At 52.1% G+C, this 21,129-nt stretch overlaps 1 protein-coding gene across 1 annotated transcript in view; it reads left to right on the top strand.

The window, feature by feature from the left end:
* The window catches only part of IL16 (interleukin 16), an 87,117-nt gene extending 66,787 nt beyond the window's left edge, over window positions 1-20,330 (top strand). Inside the window, exons 11-19 of the mRNA XM_065870923.1 lie at window positions 2,126-2,213; window positions 2,931-3,391; window positions 6,914-7,064; window positions 9,642-10,740; window positions 12,473-12,641; window positions 14,744-14,845; window positions 17,139-17,397; window positions 17,628-17,753; window positions 20,137-20,330. Coding sequence (XP_065726995.1) covers window positions 2,126-2,213; window positions 2,931-3,391; window positions 6,914-7,064; window positions 9,642-10,740; window positions 12,473-12,641; window positions 14,744-14,845; window positions 17,139-17,397; window positions 17,628-17,753; window positions 20,137-20,330 — 2,649 coding nt within the window. The remainder of the gene's footprint in view (window positions 1-2,125; window positions 2,214-2,930; window positions 3,392-6,913; window positions 7,065-9,641; window positions 10,741-12,472; window positions 12,642-14,743; window positions 14,846-17,138; window positions 17,398-17,627; window positions 17,754-20,136) is intronic.
* The last annotated feature ends 799 nt before the right edge of the window (window positions 20,331-21,129 follow it).

The following is a 21,129-nucleotide window of genomic DNA, read 5'->3' as shown; positions in this document are numbered from 1 at the left end:
GGGGTCAGGGGCCCAGCTGCTCAGCCAAGGGAGCCAGGTCGTGAAGGGCAGGCAGAGCTTGGAGCAGCAGAAAGGCGAAGGCACTGCAGGCAGGGGACACACACAGGCAGCAGGATGCCTCTCTCATGCCCAGCTTCGCTGTTTATTTTGAGTGACCTTGGACATCCATCTAACTTCTTAGAGGCTCTGGTTCCTCAACTTTGAAATGGGGGTGTGGTCTTCACCTTACAGGACTGCTGTTGAGGGTAAATCTCTTCTACTGACAGTCTACCATTTGGCAGGAATTGTGCCCAGCACTTTTAATGATTTATTTAGTATTATTTTTTTGCGGGGGGGGGGTAAAATTACCTAACATGAAGTTTACCATCTTAGCCATTTTTTTTTTTTTTTTGGCCGCAGCTCGCGGCCTGTGGGGTCTCCATTCCCCAACCAGAGAGTGAACCCGCGCCCCCTGCAGGTGAAGCGCGGAGTTTTAACCACTGGACTGCCAGGGAAGTCCCCCATCTTAGCCATTTTGAAGCGTGGAGTTCAAAGTGAAGCGTGGCACGAAGGACATTCACATTGTTTTGCAGCCATGACCACCAGCCATCTCCAGGACTCTTCGTCTTGCCAAACCGACACTCTCTACCCCTTAAACAGCTCTCATCCCCCCACCTCCCAGCCCCTGGAGATGACCATTTTACTTTCTGTCTCCATGATTTTACTACTCTGCGTACTTCATACAAGTGACGTCATATGGTATTCGTCCTTTTGTGACTGGCATATTTTGTCACGTAGCATAATGTCCTTTAGGCTCATCCAGGTTGTGGCATGTGTCACCATTTCCTTCCTTTTTAAGGCTGCATAAGATTCCGTTGTATGGATAGACCATATTTTGTATATCCATTCACTTGTTGATGGACACTTGGGTTGCTTCCACCTTTTGGCTATTGTGAATAGTGCTGCTATGAACATAGGTGTACACATATCTGAGTCCCTGCTTTCCATCCTTTCTGGGTATATACCCAGAAGCAGAATTGCTGGATCATACGGTAATTCTATTTTTAATTTTTTTGCGGAACTGCCATCCTGTTTTCCATCGTGGCCGCACCATTTTACATTCTCACCAGCCGTGTACAAGTGTTTCAGTTTCTCCGTATCCTAGTCAACACTTTTCATTTTCTATTTTTCTGATAGTAGCCATCCTCGTGGGTGTGAAGGGACATCTCATGGTGGTTTGGATTTGCATTACCTTAATGATTAGTGATGTTGAGCGTCTTTTCACGTGCTTGTTGGCCATTTGTACATCTTCTTTGGAAAATGGCTGCTCAAATCCTTTGCCCGTGTTTTACTTGGATTGTTTGTTTTTGAGTTGCAGGAGTATGATTTGCAAATGTCTTCTCCCATTTCCTGAGTTGCCTTTTCACTCTGTTGACTGTGACCTTTGTTGATTGATACACAGAATATTTTCGTTTTGACATTGTCCAATTTATCTATTTTTTTCTTTTGTTGCCTGTGCTTTTGGTGTCAAACAACGTATTTCTTAAAACCCTCTGTTCTTACTGTGAAGTAGGTTCTATTGTTGTCATCATTTTACAGAAGAAAAAATTGAGGTTTAGAAGGTCAAATACCCTGTGCAAGTGTGTGCGGTTAGGAAATGGGGGTGCTGGGACTCGTACACAAGTCTGTTTGGCTCCAGGACTCAGACGTTTAACTTTTACTCTGAGGTGATTAATTACCTGTGACAATGTGATGATTAGGGTGATGGTTATGACGTCCTCGTTGTTGGTAATCATGACAGTGATAATGTCCTGACAGCCTTAAGAATGGAATAGCTCCCAGAGGTAAACTCTGAAATGGTAACTTTGCCTAGTTTTGCAGCAAGTAGTGGAGAGAAGGTTGGAGAGTTGAGAGGGGCCGTCTTGGCAACCCTATTACTGACAAGAGTTCGGACTTTACCTAGAAGATACTAGGGAACCATTGATGCCCAGGTGTCTTTGGAAATGGAATTTGTCAGCTCTTTGTAGAGTGGGTGTGAAGGAAAGAAACTAGAATCCAGGGACTCAGCTTGGGAGCTGGTACAGGACTCAGATCCTGATGCGAGAGTTTCCACTGTTTGCTTGAGGAGGTGATGGATATTTTCTAGGTCTCTGAACAGCAACTCAAAGAAGCTGTGGCCCAGGCTGTGGAGAATGTCAAGTTCGGAAAGGAGAGGCACCAGTGGAGTCTGGAAGGTAAGGAAACAGTGAACTTGCCTTTGCAGTATCTTTGTCTTCTTAGAAAGCTTTGAGTTTAGCCATTAACTCACCCTCTCCAATGGATCTCCATTTTACAGATGAGGAAATGGAGTGTGGGGGCCTGGGTTCCCCCGGAAGCTGACTCTGACATGGTGTTTGGCCTGCAGGATGTTTATTCAGAAGCATCCTGGGCTCCACACCTGTGGAAGGGAGGGGAGTCACAGGGCTGGGCAGAGGGACGAGCTGAGCTGAGATGACACCAGACAGCTTCCGCCAACCCCTGGAGCTCAAATGGCCCATCAGAGTTGTCCTGTTGGCAGAAATGGCTGGGCCTTTCTAGCCCCATCTCCATCAGGCTTTGGAGATGGGCTGCCCCTCGGGCGAGGTAGCTCTCTGTAGCCAGGGCGGTCCCTGGAGGGGCTGACAGCTACAGGCCATCTGCTCACAGCACTCGGCACAGCTAGGACATCAAGCCCTTCCTTGAAGGGCCATCGAGGGGGTGCATCTCAGTCTCCATCACGTGGAGACTCAGAGAGTTTGAATGATTTTCCCAACCTAAAGTCACTGGTGCTGGGCACCGGACCCAAGACTGCCGAGCTCCAAACCAAAGTGACCTCGGAGGAGAATCGGACAGCCTGGGCAGGCAGCGTGCCACCCGTGGCTCACCTTGGGAGCAAGGCCAGGGGTGGAGGTTCCCTTGTGCTTCCAATGCAGGTGTCAAAAGGCTGGAGAGCAGCTGGCACGGGCGGCCGACCTTGGAGAAGGACCGGGAGAAGAACTCAGCTCCCCCGCATCGCAGGGCTCCGAAGGTCATGATCCGCTCCAGCAGTGACAGCAGCTACATGTCGGGGTCCCCCGGGGGCAGTCCCAGCAGTGGCGGAGAGCAGCCGCCCTCCGACTTGGAAGTCAGCACGCACAACCCCAGCCTGTCCCTGGGGCCGGAGCCAGGCGTGCCTCCTGGGGCATCATCCGGGCCGCCCCAGGAGAGCCCGGGCGGCCACCCGCCACTGAGACTGAAGAAATCCTTCGAGATTTTGGTGAGAAAGCCTACGTCCTCCAAGCCCAAGCCTCCACCCAGAAAATACTTTAAAAGTGACAGTGACCCTCAGAAGAGTCTAGAAGAGAGAGGGGACGCCCTGTGCCCTTCTGGACACACCTTGCCCACCTGTGGCCAGGTAAGAGCATGTCCGATGGGTTGAGCGTTCTCCCGCGCCAAGCAGGGTTGAGCATTCGCAGAGTGTTAGCCGTGGGCAAAGGAGGATTCTCCTCCATCAGAGAGAAGAGGCTGGGCTCAAGCTTAGGGCCGACTGCGGAAAGAGAGGTTTGAAGCCCGGCAGATCTCAACTGAAGCCCCAGTCTTGTTGATTGGCTTCTGTGTTCCCATCCATTACACACTGGAATTCAGGGTTGTTTTCACAGCTCTCTAAGCCTCAGTTTCCTTATCTGTTAATTGGGGCCAAGTTTAGAGGCTCCCTCCATGGGCTAGCATGAGGATTAATTAAATGGAACCGACCAAGCGGGTGCCTAACAGACTGTCAGACATAATGGTGTTCACTGCTACATTGGCTCTTCCATCGCACCCCTAAAGACCTCATGTCCTCCCATCCCACTCCCCTCCGGGAAGGCAGGCTGACAGCCAGGCAGCTTCTACATCTTGGGCCGTTTTTATGCCCAGGCGCTGTGCTTTGTCTCAGTTAAGCCTGGCAGCCACCTGGGGATGAGGGTGCCCTTCATGCAAAGAGGAAGCCGAGGGACTTGCTCAAGGTCACATTGCCAGTGGGTCACTTTATCACTAGGCTACACTGTCTTTCACTTCTTCCCCGACAGCTGCCTTCTCTGGGCAGGTGGAACTGGGAATCCCCTCTAACTATCTGTAAAGGGGGGGTTGGTAAATTTCAGCAGGAATAAGAAACCCCAGAGAGGAAGCTGTTGAGTAGGAGGGGTGAGAGTGAAGAAGGGAGAGGAAACCAGGTTACTGAAGAGGAAGCACAGTTTTGCAGGCCGGCAGGATGTGGCTGGTTAGCAATTCATGATGGAGTTGCAGACGTGGATCTGTTCCCCTGCTCCTCCTTTCTAAGCAAACATTTCATTTTCCTTCGAGCCTGAGACCTGTAAGTCCAGGAGGGAAAATTAGGAACAGAGAGGCTGAGAAGCCAGGCTTTTTACGTTGTCCCTGGAGACCCAGAAAAGGAGCAGGTTTGCCACAGCAGGTCTGCCCCAGCGATGCCCTTGGGCCACCTGGCCGGGTTGGACCAGATATGGGGCAGGGGAGTCTCCCCAAGTGAGGCTGCTGGAGGAGGAATCAGGGTTTCTGCTTCAAACCTCCTCCTCCTTCTTCTGCAGAAGAGGGAGATCTGCTGCGAGCAAAAGTCCCTTGTCTTTGCCACGCTGTGATTCCTCTTCAGCATCCGTCGCTCCTGCCTGCACCCTCCCACCTTCTGCTGTGGCCCACGTGGCCCACAGACCCTTCTACGGCCTTTTACAAAAGCACAACCGACACCACATTATTTTCCTGGGCGTTGGGGGTACAGAGAAAGGATTACAGCACAGCAAAACCCGGGGGCTGTTTGGTGCACGTCATTCTTAAAAATCTCCACCGCCATGCCTGGGGATTTCTCACTGGGTGTTTCTCTCCTTGGCCCCATCTCTCCATCCTTCTCTCCCTCCCTCCACCTCCTCCTTGTCCATTTTCTGTCTCTGTCTCTCTCTCTCTGTGCCCCCACTTTCCCCTCCCCCAGTCTTTTCTCTCCAGGGTCCCAAGACCCTTCTCAAGTTTTTATTACAACCCCCAAATCTTTTTCATCTACTGTAACTCAAGGGGACTTAACTTTCACTACCAAAATCACCTTCAGCGTATTCCCTTCAACAGAAGACCAATCCTTTCCTTTCTAGAAAATCAGCTTGAACTATCACTTGTGGTTAAAAATCACTTTCTCCCCTAAGCCCACATCTCTGTCTTCTTTCCTTCTTTCCCTTCTCTCTCCCTCTTTCACCAAGCACTGTGCCAGGAAATACTATTTAGAATAAATTCAAGTAAAATCAAATTTATTTCAGGGGCTAATTAAAAAAACAACAACTTCCATATAGAGGGTGCAACATCAGGTGTGCTGATGAAAGGCAAAACACGTCTGTGTCTGTTCCAAGATGCAAAGTTGCTTTGACGACTGTGGTTGGTACCCAGAGCATCGGCCTATGAAAGTGTCAACCAATCACGGATATAGACAAGTGTCACCTCATCTTTCAGAGTTCCAACTGGGTGAAATTAAATTTCAGCCACATATCATTTTTTCCCGCAGATGGGTGTCTTAGATACCGTCAGTCTAATATTTTAAGCTTCTGAGTCCATGGCCAAGCCTTGCTTTTACGAAGGACTAGTTGAAGAAACGCAACGATTCCTTTGAGTTCGTTAGTCTCTCAGTGTTTCCAAGATGCCCCCCTAGACTCAGTTCTACACTAGGGACCTTGGGCTGGGACAGTGCTTTGGGAACATATTTCTAACTTCTGTAGAATTTTCATTCCTAAAGAATGTTTATTGACAAAGTAGGTATTAAATCTCAGGCCACAGACATTTTTGATGTCTTTTTTAGTCCCAAATGGTGCATTTGTTCCTCCTTCCTTCCTTCTTTTTGGGAGGAAGCCTGCAGCCTTGTCAGGTAGCCAGCCCGTCATTCCACCTGACCCTGGAATGAGCAGAACACAGATGCCATCCACAGCAGCATGGCAGAGTATTTCCCTTGCAGAAGAATTTAGGCAGCATCGTTTTGATGATGTCTGCCTCTTTTTTTTTCTTTCTGAGTTGGTACTTTCCTTATTCCTTCTACTGCGTATGTCTATGTCTCTGGAATACTCTCCCTCAGCTTCTCTGCCTAGAAAATTCTTACCCTTTGCTCAAGAACCAGACAAAAAGCACTTCTCTTGGGAAGCCCTCAGCACCTCTCTGGGACAGGACTGGTGCTGGCTGCTTCCTCTGGGTCCTGACAGCATCTCTTTCATGCTGTATGAAAACCCAAACTCTAGTCAAGCATTGGATGGTTACTTGGTGCTTGGTCCATCTCATCCCTAGGCTGGTTTGTGAAGGAGCCTGAGTCCACATTCAGGCTCAGTGGGGAAAACGATGCTGCCCTAGAATGATAATATCACTCTGGGGGCTGCAAAGGGAAGTGATGGCACAGGTCCCGAGTATCTGTCATCCCTTGCAGCACGCTTTCTAAATAACTGAATAATGAATCACGATGTAGAAAGCGACAGACACGTTTTCCTCCAAGTGTTCTAACCTTAACTTAGTGAAGACTAGAGGGCAGTTCTTTGCCTGGTTCTCTTCCCTCCTGGGACGGGGGGTAGTTTGGCAGAATGCAGTGGTAAATGAAGCAGTGACAGTCCCCCGTCCCCACTCCCAAGCCTCTTTTCCCCATCACAGAGAGCCCAGAATCTTCACATATGTCAATAGGATGAGCCCTTGTTCTGGACACCGGCTCGTGGGAAGCAGAGGGATGCTCTGGGCCTCCAGGAGGTGCTGGCTCCCTGGGTCAGCCATGCAGGCACCACAGTGGAGGAAAGGCCCTTGACTGACAGAGCCGCTGAACTTCTCATTAAAGCATCTGAACGTCACCTCTCCAGTCCCAATCAAAGTGCGCCTTGCCTTCTCACAGCTGGAGGCTACCGTTTTGACACGGTCTTTCTTCCTGTTTACACCACAGGAAGCCAGCGAAGTGCTGCCACCGCTGCCTGTGCAGGAAGGCGCAGCAGGGAGAAGCCCTCACGCCACTGCCTGCAGCCCAGGACCTGCAGTCGGCCCGCAGACGACGTCCTCCTCAGAGGGCCAGCTGGGGAGGAGAGGAGGCAGCCCAGGTAGGTTTTCAGTTAGATCTGCCAGGAGGAAGGAACTTCCAGATCAAGGTCCGGTGCTAAGGGAAGAACGTGAGTTTGCCCAGAGCGTTGGAGGTTCTGCACACCACGACAGCTGGACTTGGGCCGATGAACGGTCAGGAGTCCCCCGAGGCGGTGGGACTGCAGGACCGTGGGGTTGCTGTCCAGGGTGGGAACCTCCTGGCTGGATCTGTGATGCTGTGATGGGGGTGGGGGATGCAGGGGGAACTCGGGCCAATCCAGACAGTCAGCTGGAGAACGGGGCCCTCGGGAAAAGGTCCAGGACACGCCCACCCAACCACAGTGAGCAGCTGCTCCCTCTAGGGTGACAGCGTTCTAGTAAGCTGCATTCAGCATTTCCAAGTCTGGGAACGCGGGGTCAGAGAGGGAGGAATAAACAGCGTGTTGCTGGTGGTCACCGCCTCCTGCGGGGGGAGGGGCGGCGTGGATGGAAGGGGTGTGCCCACATGGTGCCCCTGGCAGTGCTGAGACATGAGCTGAATATGCAGAGCTTTGTTAGAAAGAGCATCGGACCTGGGGTCAGGGAGACCAGGGTAGGAAACCTGGCTCTGTCCTTCACGAATGTGACTCTGGGCAGCTTTCTTTACTTTTCTGAGCCTCAGTTCACTCATCAGCAAGTGGGAAATCACACAGCAGCCCAACATGTGATTCAATTCAGCCAGCGTGTACCGAGCGCGGGCTTCCTGAGGCCCTGTGCTAGCTTCTTAGGAGGGAGGGAGGGGAAGAGACAGAGATCGAGGTGGAGACAGAGACCGAGACAGGGAGAGAGAGAGAGAGAGAGAGAGAGAAGATATGAGAATGAATGAGAAAGAGAATGAGACAAAGAAGAAAGACCAGTTCCTGCCATCAAGGAGCTCCCAGCAGTGGCAAGGTAATAACTATGTCGGTTACAAACCTACATATTTATTACTCGACCTGTTTGAGAAACACTACGTGAAAAGCACACGGAAGTCTCTCAGAGGTTAAGGGACATTATGAATGGAAATAGCTAGCACGTCTCACCCAGAGCAGCGGCCCCACCACTGGAGGCTCCTCCCCCCGTCCCTCCCCTGAGCCACCCCAGCTGAGGAACTCGCCAGGGAATACCTTGGTGTTCTACTGGCAAGAGCTCCTCGCCCCGGTTTGCAGAGGGCTCTCCCGTAGAACGTCTGACTACTGAGTCTTACGACAGGCCCTGCAGCAGAGCGATATGTAAATGCAGAACCAGGCTGAGGGGGCTGGGCTCACTTGGTACAGCCCCCGGAGTCAGTACTGACCACCCTGGCCTTTGGGGTGATGCAGAAGGTCTCTTGGGCATCTCCAAGGCTTAGTGCTCTGCATGGTTTGCATACCTTGAGGGTTGGCGTTGAGACCAGGGGCAGGAAGAATCAGCCCTCCTTAAACTGGGTTGCATTCTGATACCAAGCATCCCCCAGAGCATGGGACCAGAGCAGCGTACTCCTAACCAGGGAGAGATCAGACCCGGGGTGACCCAAGGGCCACGCATCTACTTGGCTTCTTGGCTGTGCAGGACTTGGGGGCCGGCCTCCCTCTGTTCCTGGGAAAGAGTCCAGGCAGACTCCCCTCTTCTGGCTTGTTCAAGACTGGCTTCCAAGAAAGACCACCAGTGGTGAGGGGCTGAATTTGACTAGGCGTGCCTGAGAGAGCAGGTTGGAATGACCTGTGGGGCTGCTCCAACACCAATGCCCAGGCTGCATCCCCGGTGCATCCCCAGCACCCAGGGCTGGATGTCGGCATTCTTTAGGTCCTCCAGACTCCAGTGTGCCAGCCAAGCGTGGGAATCGTTGTCACAGAGCTTCTTTCTACCTGGAATCCTCTCATCAGCTCTTTAGGTAGGGGGAATGCTCCTTTGCCGAGCGAGCTGGTTAATTCTTTGAGTAGGGAGAGCAGCAAACTCACACGACTTCAGGCACCGGATGGATGCTTTAATGTGGGAAATGCTGACCTGGTGAGGGTGAGGGCTGTAACTGCGTAGAGCTGGGGTGTGCCCCGTCTGAAGGCGTGCACGCCCACTTTCGCTTTTTAATGATATGGTGGTCCAAACCAAATACGGCTGCCAATTTGTGAGCGTTGGCTTAAAAGTTTAAAAGGTAAGAGGACTGCTTTGGCCTTTAAAGTTCTAATGAGTTATCTAAGAGGCCATTTAGTACAGTGGAAAGAATACGAAAGTGGGGAATCAGGAGACAGGGATTCTCACCCTGGCTCTGCCAACAGGTGACCCTTACCCTCATGACTGTTGGGTTCCTCAATCATACAATGTCAGAGATCAGACTAGGTATTCTATGCGAACCCTTGTAGCTCTAAAATGCTGGGATGCTGTGGAGATGACTCACAGCTCTGGTCCTCTGGTTCTGTGTCCCTGCCTGTTCACACTTAGCCAGGTAATGGCACGTGGGGTAGCAGCTCACCCAACAAGGGATCCACCACTTCTGCTTATCGTCTCCTCTAGCATCCTTGCTATTCATTGTTGAAACTAGAACTTAGGAAGAAAACCCACGATCAGGTGTAACGCACAGCTTTGGCCTTTCTGCTCCCCAGTGACGCCAGTGTCTCCAATAAAACACCCACTGCTTAAGAGGCAGGCTCGGATGGACTATACCCTTGATATCACCGCCGAAGACCCTTGGGTTAGAATTTCTGACTGCATCAAAAATCTCTTTAGCCCCGTCATGAGTGAGAATCATAGCCCCACGCCACTGCAGCCCGTCGTCACGCTGGGTGAGGAAGATGGGATTCAGGGCCACCCAGATGGGACGGTGCCCAAACTGGACACCACCAGTGGCGGTCCCACAGTTTACAAGTCGGCAGACGGCAGCACGGTGAAGAAGGGTCCTCCAGTGGCCCCCAAGCCCACCTGGTTTCGCCAAAGCTTGAAAGATTTGAGGAATCGTGCCCCAAGGCAGCCCCCAGAGGCAGCCTCCCCCAGCCAGCCAACACCCACCTCCAGGGAGCACCCCGGGCCACCCCTACGGGCCTCCTCTTCCATCAAGCAAAGGATCAGCTCCTTTGAAACCTTTGGCTCTTCTCACCGGCCTGACAAAGGAGCCCAGAGACTAAGCCTCCAGCCCTCCGGCTCCTCCGGGGCGGAAGCAAAACCTCCTGGGGAGCAAGAGGGAGGACGCGCTTCTCGGGCTTCTGGTGTCTCAGGGCGAGGGGCTCCCCCCGCCGTGGAGCAGCAGTGGCCAGAGCCAGAGCAGCTGCCCCCAGCCTCCCTCGCAGTCCTGGAGGCCAGCGACCCCGGTGTGCCGGAGCCCCCTCCCCCCGGACAGCAGCCCGGTCAGAAAACCCTCTCCTCGGACCCCGACCCTCTCTCAAGGCTGCTGGCGACGCAGATGGAGGGATCTCGAGGCCCAGGGGTCAAGATACCAAGCCAGCGGGCACGGAGCTTCCCCCTGAGCAGGACCCAGTCCTGTGAGATGAAGCTACTGGATGAAAAGACCAGTAAACTCTACTCCATCAGCAGCCAGGTGTCATCGGCTGTCATGAAGTCCCTGCTGTGCCTTCCGTCTTCCGTCTCCTGTGGCCAGACCTCCTGCAGCCCCAAGGAAGGGGCGTCGCCCCCCATGGCATCCAGTGAAGATCTTGCTGCAATTAGTTCTGCTGAAGCTCCTGCCTCAGACACGGGCTTCTCGCTCAAGTGAGTGTCTCTGCCCAGTGTTGAACTTTCTTGCCTTTCTTCCCCTTATAATCCTCTATGTCTTGTAAAACATCACTCAGGTTTGCTAAAGAGTTGTTCCACCTGTTCTTTTACACGCGCGCGCGCACGCGTGTGTGTGTCACACCTCTGCCTTCCGTACTAAGGAGTTTTCACAACACCCGGCCGTGGGAGGGGTGGGAGGTGGGGGACAGAACTGGCCCCCTGCTGATTTACACGTGCATATCTGGAACAAATGCACCTTGGACATATCCGGCCATTGCTCAGGAAGACCCGAACGAGGCCAGGAGATGATCCCTTGGGGGTTCTTGCCACCTCCCCCTCTCCAAAGAAATCCACCTGTACTCTGCACAGGGTTCAGCCCCCTGGCCTGGGAGTTCGGACACCTGAGCCCCAGTCCCATCTCCCACACTGACGCCTTGACCGTGAGCTGGTTCCTTCTACACTCCCCCTCGGTTTCCTCTTCAGTTGAAATTAGGAGCTGGGCAAGACCTGCTCCACAGAACCAGGGGCGCGGGGGGTTCCCAGCAGTGCCCCAGAGCTCCTGCTGCGGGGCTGGGGTTTAGTCTTCCCTCCTGAATCAGAACAACTGTGCATTGATCAGTATTCTGTATTGTTCTTCTATTGCTGAGAAATGTTTGAGACTCACTGACCCAGATGTTCCATCAGGTGCCAGCTACTGTGATGTTCTATCAGGTGCCAGCTACTGTGAAGGAACAGGAGAGATCCTCCAAAACAGTGGTCCCCAACCATTTTGGCACCAGGGACCGGTTCCGTGCAGACAATTTTTCCACGGACCCGGGGTAGGGGGAGGTTCAGGCTGTAATGGGAGCAATAGGGAGCGGGGGGGGCGGCAGATGGAGCTTCGCTCGCTCGCCCGCCGCTCACCTCCCGCTGTGCGGCCCGGGGGCTGGGGACCCCTGCACCAAGACGCACCCGGATCAGGGGCTGAAGAGCCAGACCAACTCAAGCATTAGAGTTGGTCAGTGGTAGAATCGTAGCCTTTCATCTTTAGGCTTCCCTGGAGCTTGCTTTTTCTGGCTGAGAGTCTGTTCTTCTTCTGGAGCTGTAAGGCTCACCATTAGCATTTACTGCTGTGAGACCCCGTCCTCCTTTTAGCAGTAAAGATCTGTCAATCAGAGGAAGGAATAATCCCTATCACCCAAACCAGAGTTTCATGCAAAAGAAGAAGTGTCATTGCAAAAAATAGCTACAGGTACCTAAGTGAGTTCAAAAGAAAAAGGAAGGCCGGCTGCTAGCTAAGTGGGCACCATCTGTAGCGATTAGGTGCTAAGGTAGGATAGGCAGGTGCTGACAACATCTGTGAAGGAGGCCAAGGTGAGTGTGTGTGTGAAAGGACATCAGTCTTGGTGGCCATCTAGGTGCAGATTTGTCCAAAGCATCAGTTATACTCTGGGGTGAGGTGCTGAGGTTCTGAACACAGACTTTGGAGTCAGACACACCAAGATCTGTGATTTCAAATCCCAGATCTCAGCCTTTCATAACCATGTGACCATAGACAAGTTATTCCCCCTCCCTAAGCCCCAATTTCCTCATCTCTATAGTGGAGGGATGCTGGTATCTGTTTGTGCATTTGTTACACCAAATAAGAGAATGAATATTAGCACCGTCTTGGAAGAGAGTAATTATGCTAGGGATGTTAGCTCTCATTAATATCACGATTCATACTGTGTGTGGGTCCTCCCTATGAAAGCCTTTCAGAGCTGAGAGAGTACACAGAGGGTCTCGGTGAGCCCACGGAAGCTGACGACTCCGACCACTGCACTCCTCAGTCTGGTCAATCAGTTATCTCCCTGCTGAGCTCCGAGGAATTAAAGAAGCTCATAGAGGAAGTGAAGGTTCTGGATGAAGCAACATTAAAGGTAGGTTTCTTTTATAAGCACTTACAGAGATGAAGGCGTTGCTATGAGCAGTGTGGTCACCTCAGGTGGGCCGGAGGGGAAGCAGCGCACGCTGCCCTGGGCTCCTTGAGGTCGAGAAGGGAGTTCCCAGGGGCTGACACCAGACTCGGGTTGTATCCTTCCCCGGGGCAGAGGGGCGGTGTATCACTGGACCGCAGTAAGACCTTCCGGTGTAGGGAGCTTTGTAGCTCATGAAGTGCTTTCAGTCATAGACTTATTGTATCTTTTTGACCCTTTAATAAATGAGGAAGGCGAGGTTCAAGGTCGCAGGGCCTAGGTTTTCTATCTGCACGTTCCGTGCTCTTTCCACGTCCCACGGGCTGCCTGCCCAGTGTGCGTCTCCAGGGAGATGCTGCGTGGGAGTGAGCCATCCATTGCAAGTTCTGATCTCTTGCCTGAAGACTTGCCTGCACACCGAGAGGTGGCTGATCCCAGGGCTCGTAAGGGTTCCCACGCTTCAGTCAAGTCATTCTGAAAGTCCCACTTCCCCTAGGCCTTCAGAGCACGACCCAAAGGTGCATGGAGAGGAAGTGGTCAGGCAGAGCTGAGGCCCATTCAGCTCAGATGAGCATGGGCTCATGGGCCTTGCATCCGCCTGGGCTTCCGTAGTCCATACAGGCTTTTCGTGCTGGAATCATCCAGACTGGGATGAGAGGATAAGGAGGGACCATAGCTGGTGCTCCCTAGATCCAGGGTATGGGTGAGTCTGACAAGATGCCCTGGGCCGGGATTCATCCTCTGGGGCTCTCACTCATCACCTGTGCACTGGGACCATCCTCCCCAGGGCCTAATTCAAATGAAATAACAGAGGCAAAATTGTTGCGTAAAATACAAAGAGCGGTCCTGCCCGGGGTGTTCCTGGGACAGTATTTGCTTTCCAATTTGACAAAGGGCTCTTATAGGGCAAGTAAGCTGACACTTGGGTCAAAGTTGGGAGATTTGGGCCGGTGCTGGCGTAGAGGCGGGACAGTGAGGTCCATTCATCCCTTCATCCTTCCTGGGTGTCGGGGACTCCAGGTCAAATGATCATAGAGCCAGCTGTGCAGCAGATGCCCTGGTGGTGCCAGAGCAAGTGAATTCCTTGACATAAGGTTATTCCCTTGCGCTAAGGCACAAGCTGGTGGTCCGAGAGCCTGCAGGTATATTTTATGTGGTCTGCATGGTGCTTTTTAAAAAAGTATTATATTCTAAATATTATCAAACCTGAATCAAAACCTGGATTTCTGGCTGCTCTCTTTTTATAAAAGGAATGAACGATCTTGTAGCACTGGGTCTGCATTCCTGTGTAGCCGTGGGTCCTCTTAAGCAGATGTGCTCTCAGGTCTCTGCAGTTCCTGTCGCTCACATCTGCCCATTTTGCTCTTTGAAGTCATCTGCCTGGGTCCTGTATGCATTTGGGTTTGAGACCCCTCCACCATCGAGACCGGAATGAGGGTCTCTGACTTTAGACACTGCAGAGCGATTGTTCTGGCTCCAGCTGAGCCCAGGCGCAGGCCGGGAAGTACTGTGTGTGCCTGGGTGGGCGCGCGTGTGTGTGTGTGCGTGTGTGCGTGTGTGTGTGCATGTGTGTTCTAGGGCCAGGAGTCAGCTGGGCTCCTAAATGCAGCTGCTGTGCCACATGGAGCAGCAGGTGTGAAGACAGAGCCGCCAACTTCTGCAAAACAGCACTGCTCCCAGCTGTGCTGACCCAGAGTTCTACAGGCTGACCTCATCTTGTCCCACGCCAAGGTGCCAGAGCTGTATTATCTCACACGCTGGGATTTCCAGCCGACTTAGTCGCACCCAGCCCTGTCTCCGTACAAATGTGGATGTGGATTGCGTGAATAGGAGAGGAAAAGAACTCTATTGGTTGCCTTACGCACATTTTTTTTTTTTTCTTCTGAGCTTCCCATGACTCCAGGAATTATAGTCTTCTCTTTACAAATGATGAAATGGGTCTGACACACCTGGGAGCGTGGCCAAGCTGGGGTTTGAGAACAAATCAGCCTGATGTTGGAACACTTGTTAAACTGTTCACGCTGTTGTGATAAAATGTTTTTTAATATATATGTTTCCTTCTGCAGCAATTAGACAACATCCATGTTACCATCTTGCACAAGGAGGAAGGGGCTGGCCTTGGGTTCACCTTGGCAGGAGGTGCGGATCTAGAAAACAAGGTGATCACGGTGAGTGGCCCAGCCATGGGGGCGCGTCAGAGCCAGAGGTGACGGCCCTGGGAGGGGGGAGCACTTACTAGGAGAGATCAGAGGAATGCATGACCCCAGGCCACTGGGTGTGAGGTTAGGGCAGGAGCTTAAGATCCTTTTCAAGAAGCTTTACAGCCAGGATTGAAGACCTGGCTGTGATATGTAGCATAGCACACCTAGATGGAAAGAGGCGTCACCTGGACAGAAAGAGCCGTTGGGAAGGCAGGTCTCGTACAGGAGGCTGCTTTCCTGGGTTTGCCCACTGGGAGATCGGGGATGTTAACATCCACAATTGCAAAGCAGATCTGATGGTTGGTTGAGGGCAATGGGGCCCAGCTGGAAAGATCAGGAACTGCACAGCACAACCCAGGATGCACATGAGGCTTCAGATCTCACGGTCGAGCCCCCTGTTCTCTCAGGACCAACTAGAGCCCGGGGTAAGACTGGGGAAGGCAGCGGTCCTGGATCATCTGCATCTTCCCCTGTGGACCCTGTTTTCTTGGTCCACACAGTCTGATCAGCATTGGCTGCTGCCCTCTGCCCACTGTTTAGGCCACCTGCACCTGACCCAGATGGTTTCTGGTCATCCCATCTTCATGGACCCAGCTGTGACATGGCTGCTTCATCTCTCCAAAGCTGAGTGCACTGGCGTCACCCCCATGGCTGTGTTGTCTCAGCATATCCTTCACGTGGACTCATCTGAACTCCCTTGCTCAGCTGAAAACAAACCCTCCAGCTCACAGGGGCAGCCAGCGTTAAACACACCACACCCCCGGGCAGTGGTAACTTTGCCCGTTCCTGTTGGTCACTTCGGAGTCAGTTGTGTGTGAGCAGCAGCTTCCTTCTTTGTAAGCAAGCTCTCTACCGCATAAAAGCACGTAAAACCAATGAGGACCTGTTTCTGACACTAAGCACGTAGCAGAGCATCATAAAGACGTTCCTGATGGTGCAGTTTGCTTTCTATTTGAAGGGGAGAAAAGAGAGCTTGCCTGTGGGAAGAGTACTTTGGATCTGTGGGTCTTCCCTTGAGTCGAGACTTCTCTGCATCCCATTCGCTCGCCATCCCTGAGACACTGCCTCAAAAACCAGGAGCGATACACACCAGCTGATCATATGCACCAGACTTCCCTTTCCTCCTTCCGTGTTTGAGCGCTTCCCTTCCTTTCCAGATTCATTAAGAGAGAACTAACATTGAGCACCGTCCATGACCAAGAGCAAGCTGGACTCTCACTGGCATGTTCAAGTCATCTTCCCCATACCTCAGGATGGGGAATTGGTGGCATGTATGCTTCATTTATAGAGGACAGACTGAGATGCAGAGCAGAGATTCTGCTTCCTACTTGGGTCTTAAAACCAAGGGATTTTGACCACATCTGACCCCATAACAGACTTTTTCTAACACTGAAACAGGTTAGAGAAACAAAGAACCTTGTTCAGATGATAACAGCAAAACAACACGTAGCAGGGTTTAGTGATTGCCCATCCATGCTGTCATTCAGTCCTCTTAATTAAGCACATTAGAATTTACATCATTAAAAAGGCTGAGGCAAAGACATGAGATTTTTTAATCCCACATATTTTTCAGAAAGGGAATGGGGGTGGGCGATGGTCCCTTTTAACTGGAGTTAAAGGATCAGAATTTCCAGGGTAGGAGTTTTAAAAACGTCTAGACTTCCTAGGATAGGAATTCTGCATTCTGCAGAAGACGGGGCCTGAGAGTTTCTCTGTGGAAAAAAGGATGCTTCGCTGAAACTTCGGGGGATCACTGTATTATACGGCCTGTTCTTAGAGAATTGTCATGCCAAATAGCACTGTAGAGTCTCTAGGATTTTTTTTTTTTAAACTGTAGGCATTTTCAGAGCTTGTGTTTTATCCAATGCTCTTAATTTTCTTAGACTTCAGAAACTTTTCTTACACAATACCTATTGATATGGCACAGACTCAGTGCTTGAATTAAAGTACTCTGGGAAATTCTGATGTAGAGCACATAAGGCAAAAGATTTTAACTGAATGTTCACGAATTGTAGTGATAGAGTCTCGGACATTGTGTTGGGAAGGATTCTGAGGGCCAATCTGGCCATTTTGGCTAATGACCTCTGGTCTGGGTGGAGGAGGGAATGCTGGCTAGCATCCCTAATCTAGGACACATTTCATCTTACTTTTTTGGCCCAGGGATCTGCTGGGTTTGACTAACTGGTTCAGATCTTCCTGCAGCAAGAATCCAGATCTGATGTGGTGATTCCCGGCTCCTGACTTCCTTTGGTTTGCTCAGGTTCACAGGGTGTTCCCCAACGGGTTGGCCTCCCAGGAAGGGACTATTCAGAAGGGCAACGAGGTTCTCTCCATCAACGGCAAGTCTCTCAAAGGGGCCACACACAATGATGCTCTGGCCATCCTTCGCCAAGCTCGGGACCCCAGGCAAGCCGTGATTGTCACGAGGAAGGCAACTGTGGAGACCACGCCCGACCTCAGCTCTTCCACAGATTCTGCAGCCTCAGCCTCTGTGGCCGGTGACGTTTCCATAGATTCCTGTAAGTTCTCCCCACGTGGTGGAAGCCCCATGGGCCACATCACCTTTGGACAGGTGAGGCCCATGCCGGCAGGGCTGCGCAGTCATTTGTGGCCCCCAGAACACGCGGCCTGGCTTGTATGCCGCCCGGCACACATGCCTGGGTTTATCCGTACACATGCATGAGTTTGCCGGGAGCATTAGCCAGGAGCACTTGAGAGCATCCCTAACAGTCCCCCTGTGTTTTCTCAGCGGCAGAGGCCACAGTCTGCACAGTGACCCTGGAGAAGACCTCTGCAGGCCTGGGCTTCAGTCTGGAAGGAGGGAAGGGCTCCCTGCAAGGGGACAAGCCTCTGACTGTTAACAGGATCTTCAAAGGTGCGGTGTGCGTATGCCTCTCAGCCTTCGCTCCAGTTGCGGGTGTCCGGCCAGGCCCCCCAAAGGCTTCTGAGCACCTTCTAGGCCATGTCGGTTTCCCACAACCCCAGGCCCTTTTGGGAGGCAGGCAAGCCTGTTAAGGACTCCACTTTGCTTTTTCTCCCTGTTCTCCTTGGCTCAGACATCCCTTTAATCTCCCTGTTTTACTGGGTCCTTGTACGTGACCCAGCCCTGGGCTTGGTTCAGCTCGGCAGGGCCGGGGCTGGGGTGAGGCAAGTGAGGCACTGCCCTGGGTGCAAAATTGAAGGCGGCACCGAAATATTCAGTAATCAAGATACATACTGTTTCAGTGCAATATTTTTAAAACTCGAAATTAATTCAAAAAGTCCACAATGAACAAAATATCAAGTTGTAAAACAAAGACAGAGTCCGACTTTCCAGGTGCACAACTTAGCCTTACTCACCTCACCCTAACCCTGGACCTGTCTGCTCCTACTTTTATTCAGAATTTTGAGATTTTGTTCATCATGGACTGGGAAGCAAGCCAGCCTCTAGTGGGGGGTCACTTGGGTTTTCCTGTGAAAATCATGAATGGCCTGCAGCTGTCACAGGCAGTCACCCTGATTCTTCACTGCCTCTCATGCTGGACGCCCCTGAGTCACGGAGCAGGGAGCTGTGGACAGGGGGTCACGTGGCCTGTGCTCTGGTCTAGCTCTGCTTCTAACTTGCCGAGTGACTGCTCCCTTCTGCGCCTGAGGCTCCTTACCTATAAGAAGAGGTATGGGTGTGTGTCTGAGGGCTCTAAGTACTGGGACCAGAGGCCCTCCCAGCTCTGCTCCCCAGCCCCCAGGTGCCCCCACTGCAGACTGGTTTTGTTAGCGGGGAATCCGTTACCTGCTGAAACCCAGGGGGCGGACCAAGGCTCACGTGGAGCTTCCCCAGAAATCCACGTTGACTCCAGTTCTACGAAAGATTTTTTTTTTTTTTTTTTTTTTTTTTGCAGTACGCGGGCCTCTCACTGTTGTGGCCTCTCCCATTGCGGAGCACAGGCTCCGACGCGCAGGTTCAGTGGCTATGGCTCACGGGCCCAGCCGCTCCACAGCATGTGGGATCTTCCCGGACCGGGACACGAACCCGTGTCCCCTGCATCGGCAGGCGGACTCCCAGGCACTGCGCCACCAGGGAAGCCCTGCGAAAGATGTTTTTAACTTTGAAGGTCAACTTGGAATGAGCTTAGGGCTCAAAGTCGAGAGACCTGGATTCCAGTGTTAGTTCTGCCCCTAATGGCAGCATGACCCTGGGCAAGTCCCTTCACCATCTTGGCCCCATTTGCTTACATGGGGATGTAAGGGACCAAGGGAGGTGGATTCTACAGCTGCACCACTCATCAGCTTTGGAGCTTGTGTGAGCTACTTGAGCCGTTGGTTTCCTCCCACATGGAAAGGGACTAGAGCATACATACCTCATAGGACTATTGCCATAAACGCCAAGTGTTAACACAGTGCCCGTTACATATAATTGCCCAATATATTTTAGCTAATTTTATTTTTTTTTTTGAGAAATGTCTGCTTAGATACTTGGCCCATTTTATTTAGTTATTTATTTCTTTCTTGGCCGCACCGCACAGCATGCGGGATGTTAGTTCCCCGACCGGGGGTCAAACCCACGCCCCCCCGCCATGGAAGCGCGGAGTCCTAACCACTGGACCGCCAGGGAAGTCCCTAGCTATTTTTTTTATTATCATCATTACTGTTATCTTTTACTCATTAAATATTTGCAGATATCATTGTGTCAAACAGATGGGAAATTTTCTTTCAACACCAGCGGTAAAAGGGCACTCTTTCCCTACGTGACTCTGAAGGAGTGGGAGCCGTATGTGATTATGTCCTCTTTACGTGGACCCAGGGGTCCTCTCCAGGCCATTCAGAGCCAAAAGCACTGTGAAGATTGTTTCGTGAACATTGCACCAGCTCCATTCCCACACCACCCAATGCCCGGCCACCTCATTAGAAGTAGAGAGACCACATGTGCGGGGGAGGGGTGTTGGGTATTGGGATGGTATCCAAGGAGGCTTAGAGGAGGACCCGGTTCCCCGGGGAGGTCTCCCCAGCCAGGCTCTGGCTTGCAGCTGCTCGAAATCCCCCTTCTCTGGGGACAGCGTGGGCCTCACCTCTCCCAAGGGCCACGGAGAGCTGGAGCCTGGTGTGCCAGCCTTGAAGTCACCGTTTTATGAGATGTCTCATTTCAGAACGACCACCGAGTTCCGGAGGGATGGGTGCCAGCTGCCTTCTGAGCTGTCCCGGCTCCTCAGAGACCAAGGGTAGGAAGTAACTGCTTGTTCCACTGTCACCTGTGGGACCCATTCTCTTCTCTCTCATCCCAGGGGCAGCCTCAGAACAAAGTGAGACGGTCCAGCCAGGAGATGAAATCTTACAGTTGGCCAGTACTGCCATGCAGGGCCTCACACGGTTTGAAGCCTGGAACATCATCAAGGCGCTGCCTGACGGACCTGTCACTATCGTCCTCAGGAGGAAGAGCCTCCAGTCCAAGGGGACCACAGCTGCTGGAGACCCCTAGGCCCAGCGCCAGAGCCGACACCAGAGCCAACTGCGTGTAGCTCTCCACAACCGCTAATTCTCAGGGTCACTGCTAACCCCACCCCGATGGGGGAAAGCACAGGCGTGCTTCCTGGTGGCTGCTTGCCCACGTCCGGACGGACCTTCTGGAACGTCACCCAACAAGCGGGCTGTCCCAGAAAGTTAGGGCAGAGTCACAGTGGGGTGGCTGATACAAACTACAGACTATGTCTAGAGAGAGCTTACTGATAATATTGTGGTGCTGTAAATAAAATGGATATATGACAACTGGACATGAAATCCATGTTTTGCTTTGCAGATCTTCTAAGGACCATCACTGTGTCTTGATCCACCCCAAACAGCACCCTTTGTTGTTCCCATGACTCTGCAATGGTGGCAGATTTGGAGGGGGCAGCACGTCCTGGTCCACTTGACATCAGCTGGTCCAACTCAAAGGCCGGAGGCTGGAACCACCCGAAGGGTCACTCGCTCACTCACACATCAGGCCGCTGATGTTGGCTGCTGGCTGGGAACTCAGCTGGAGCTGTAGGCCTATACACGGCAGGAGGCCTCTCCCTGTGGCCTGGGCGTCCTCACAACGTGGAAAGTGTGAGAGCCGCATCCTTTTTAAGACCTTGCCTCTGACATCAAATAGCATCACTTCTCCTATGATCTATCAGTCAGAGCTGGCACAAACCTGTCCCAGTTTAAGGGGAAGGGAAAGATTGCTGGGGCTGTTTTTGGAAAATACAATCTAGCACACAAAACATTTGCAAAACTGGGGCTTCCCTGGTGGCGCA

The sequence above is a fragment of the Phocoena phocoena genome, chromosome 2, assembly GCF_963924675.1.
Source record: "Phocoena phocoena chromosome 2, mPhoPho1.1, whole genome shotgun sequence".
NCBI lineage: Eukaryota > Metazoa > Chordata > Mammalia > Artiodactyla > Phocoenidae > Phocoena > Phocoena phocoena.
This window is presented reverse-complemented; position numbering and strand designations above follow the sequence as displayed.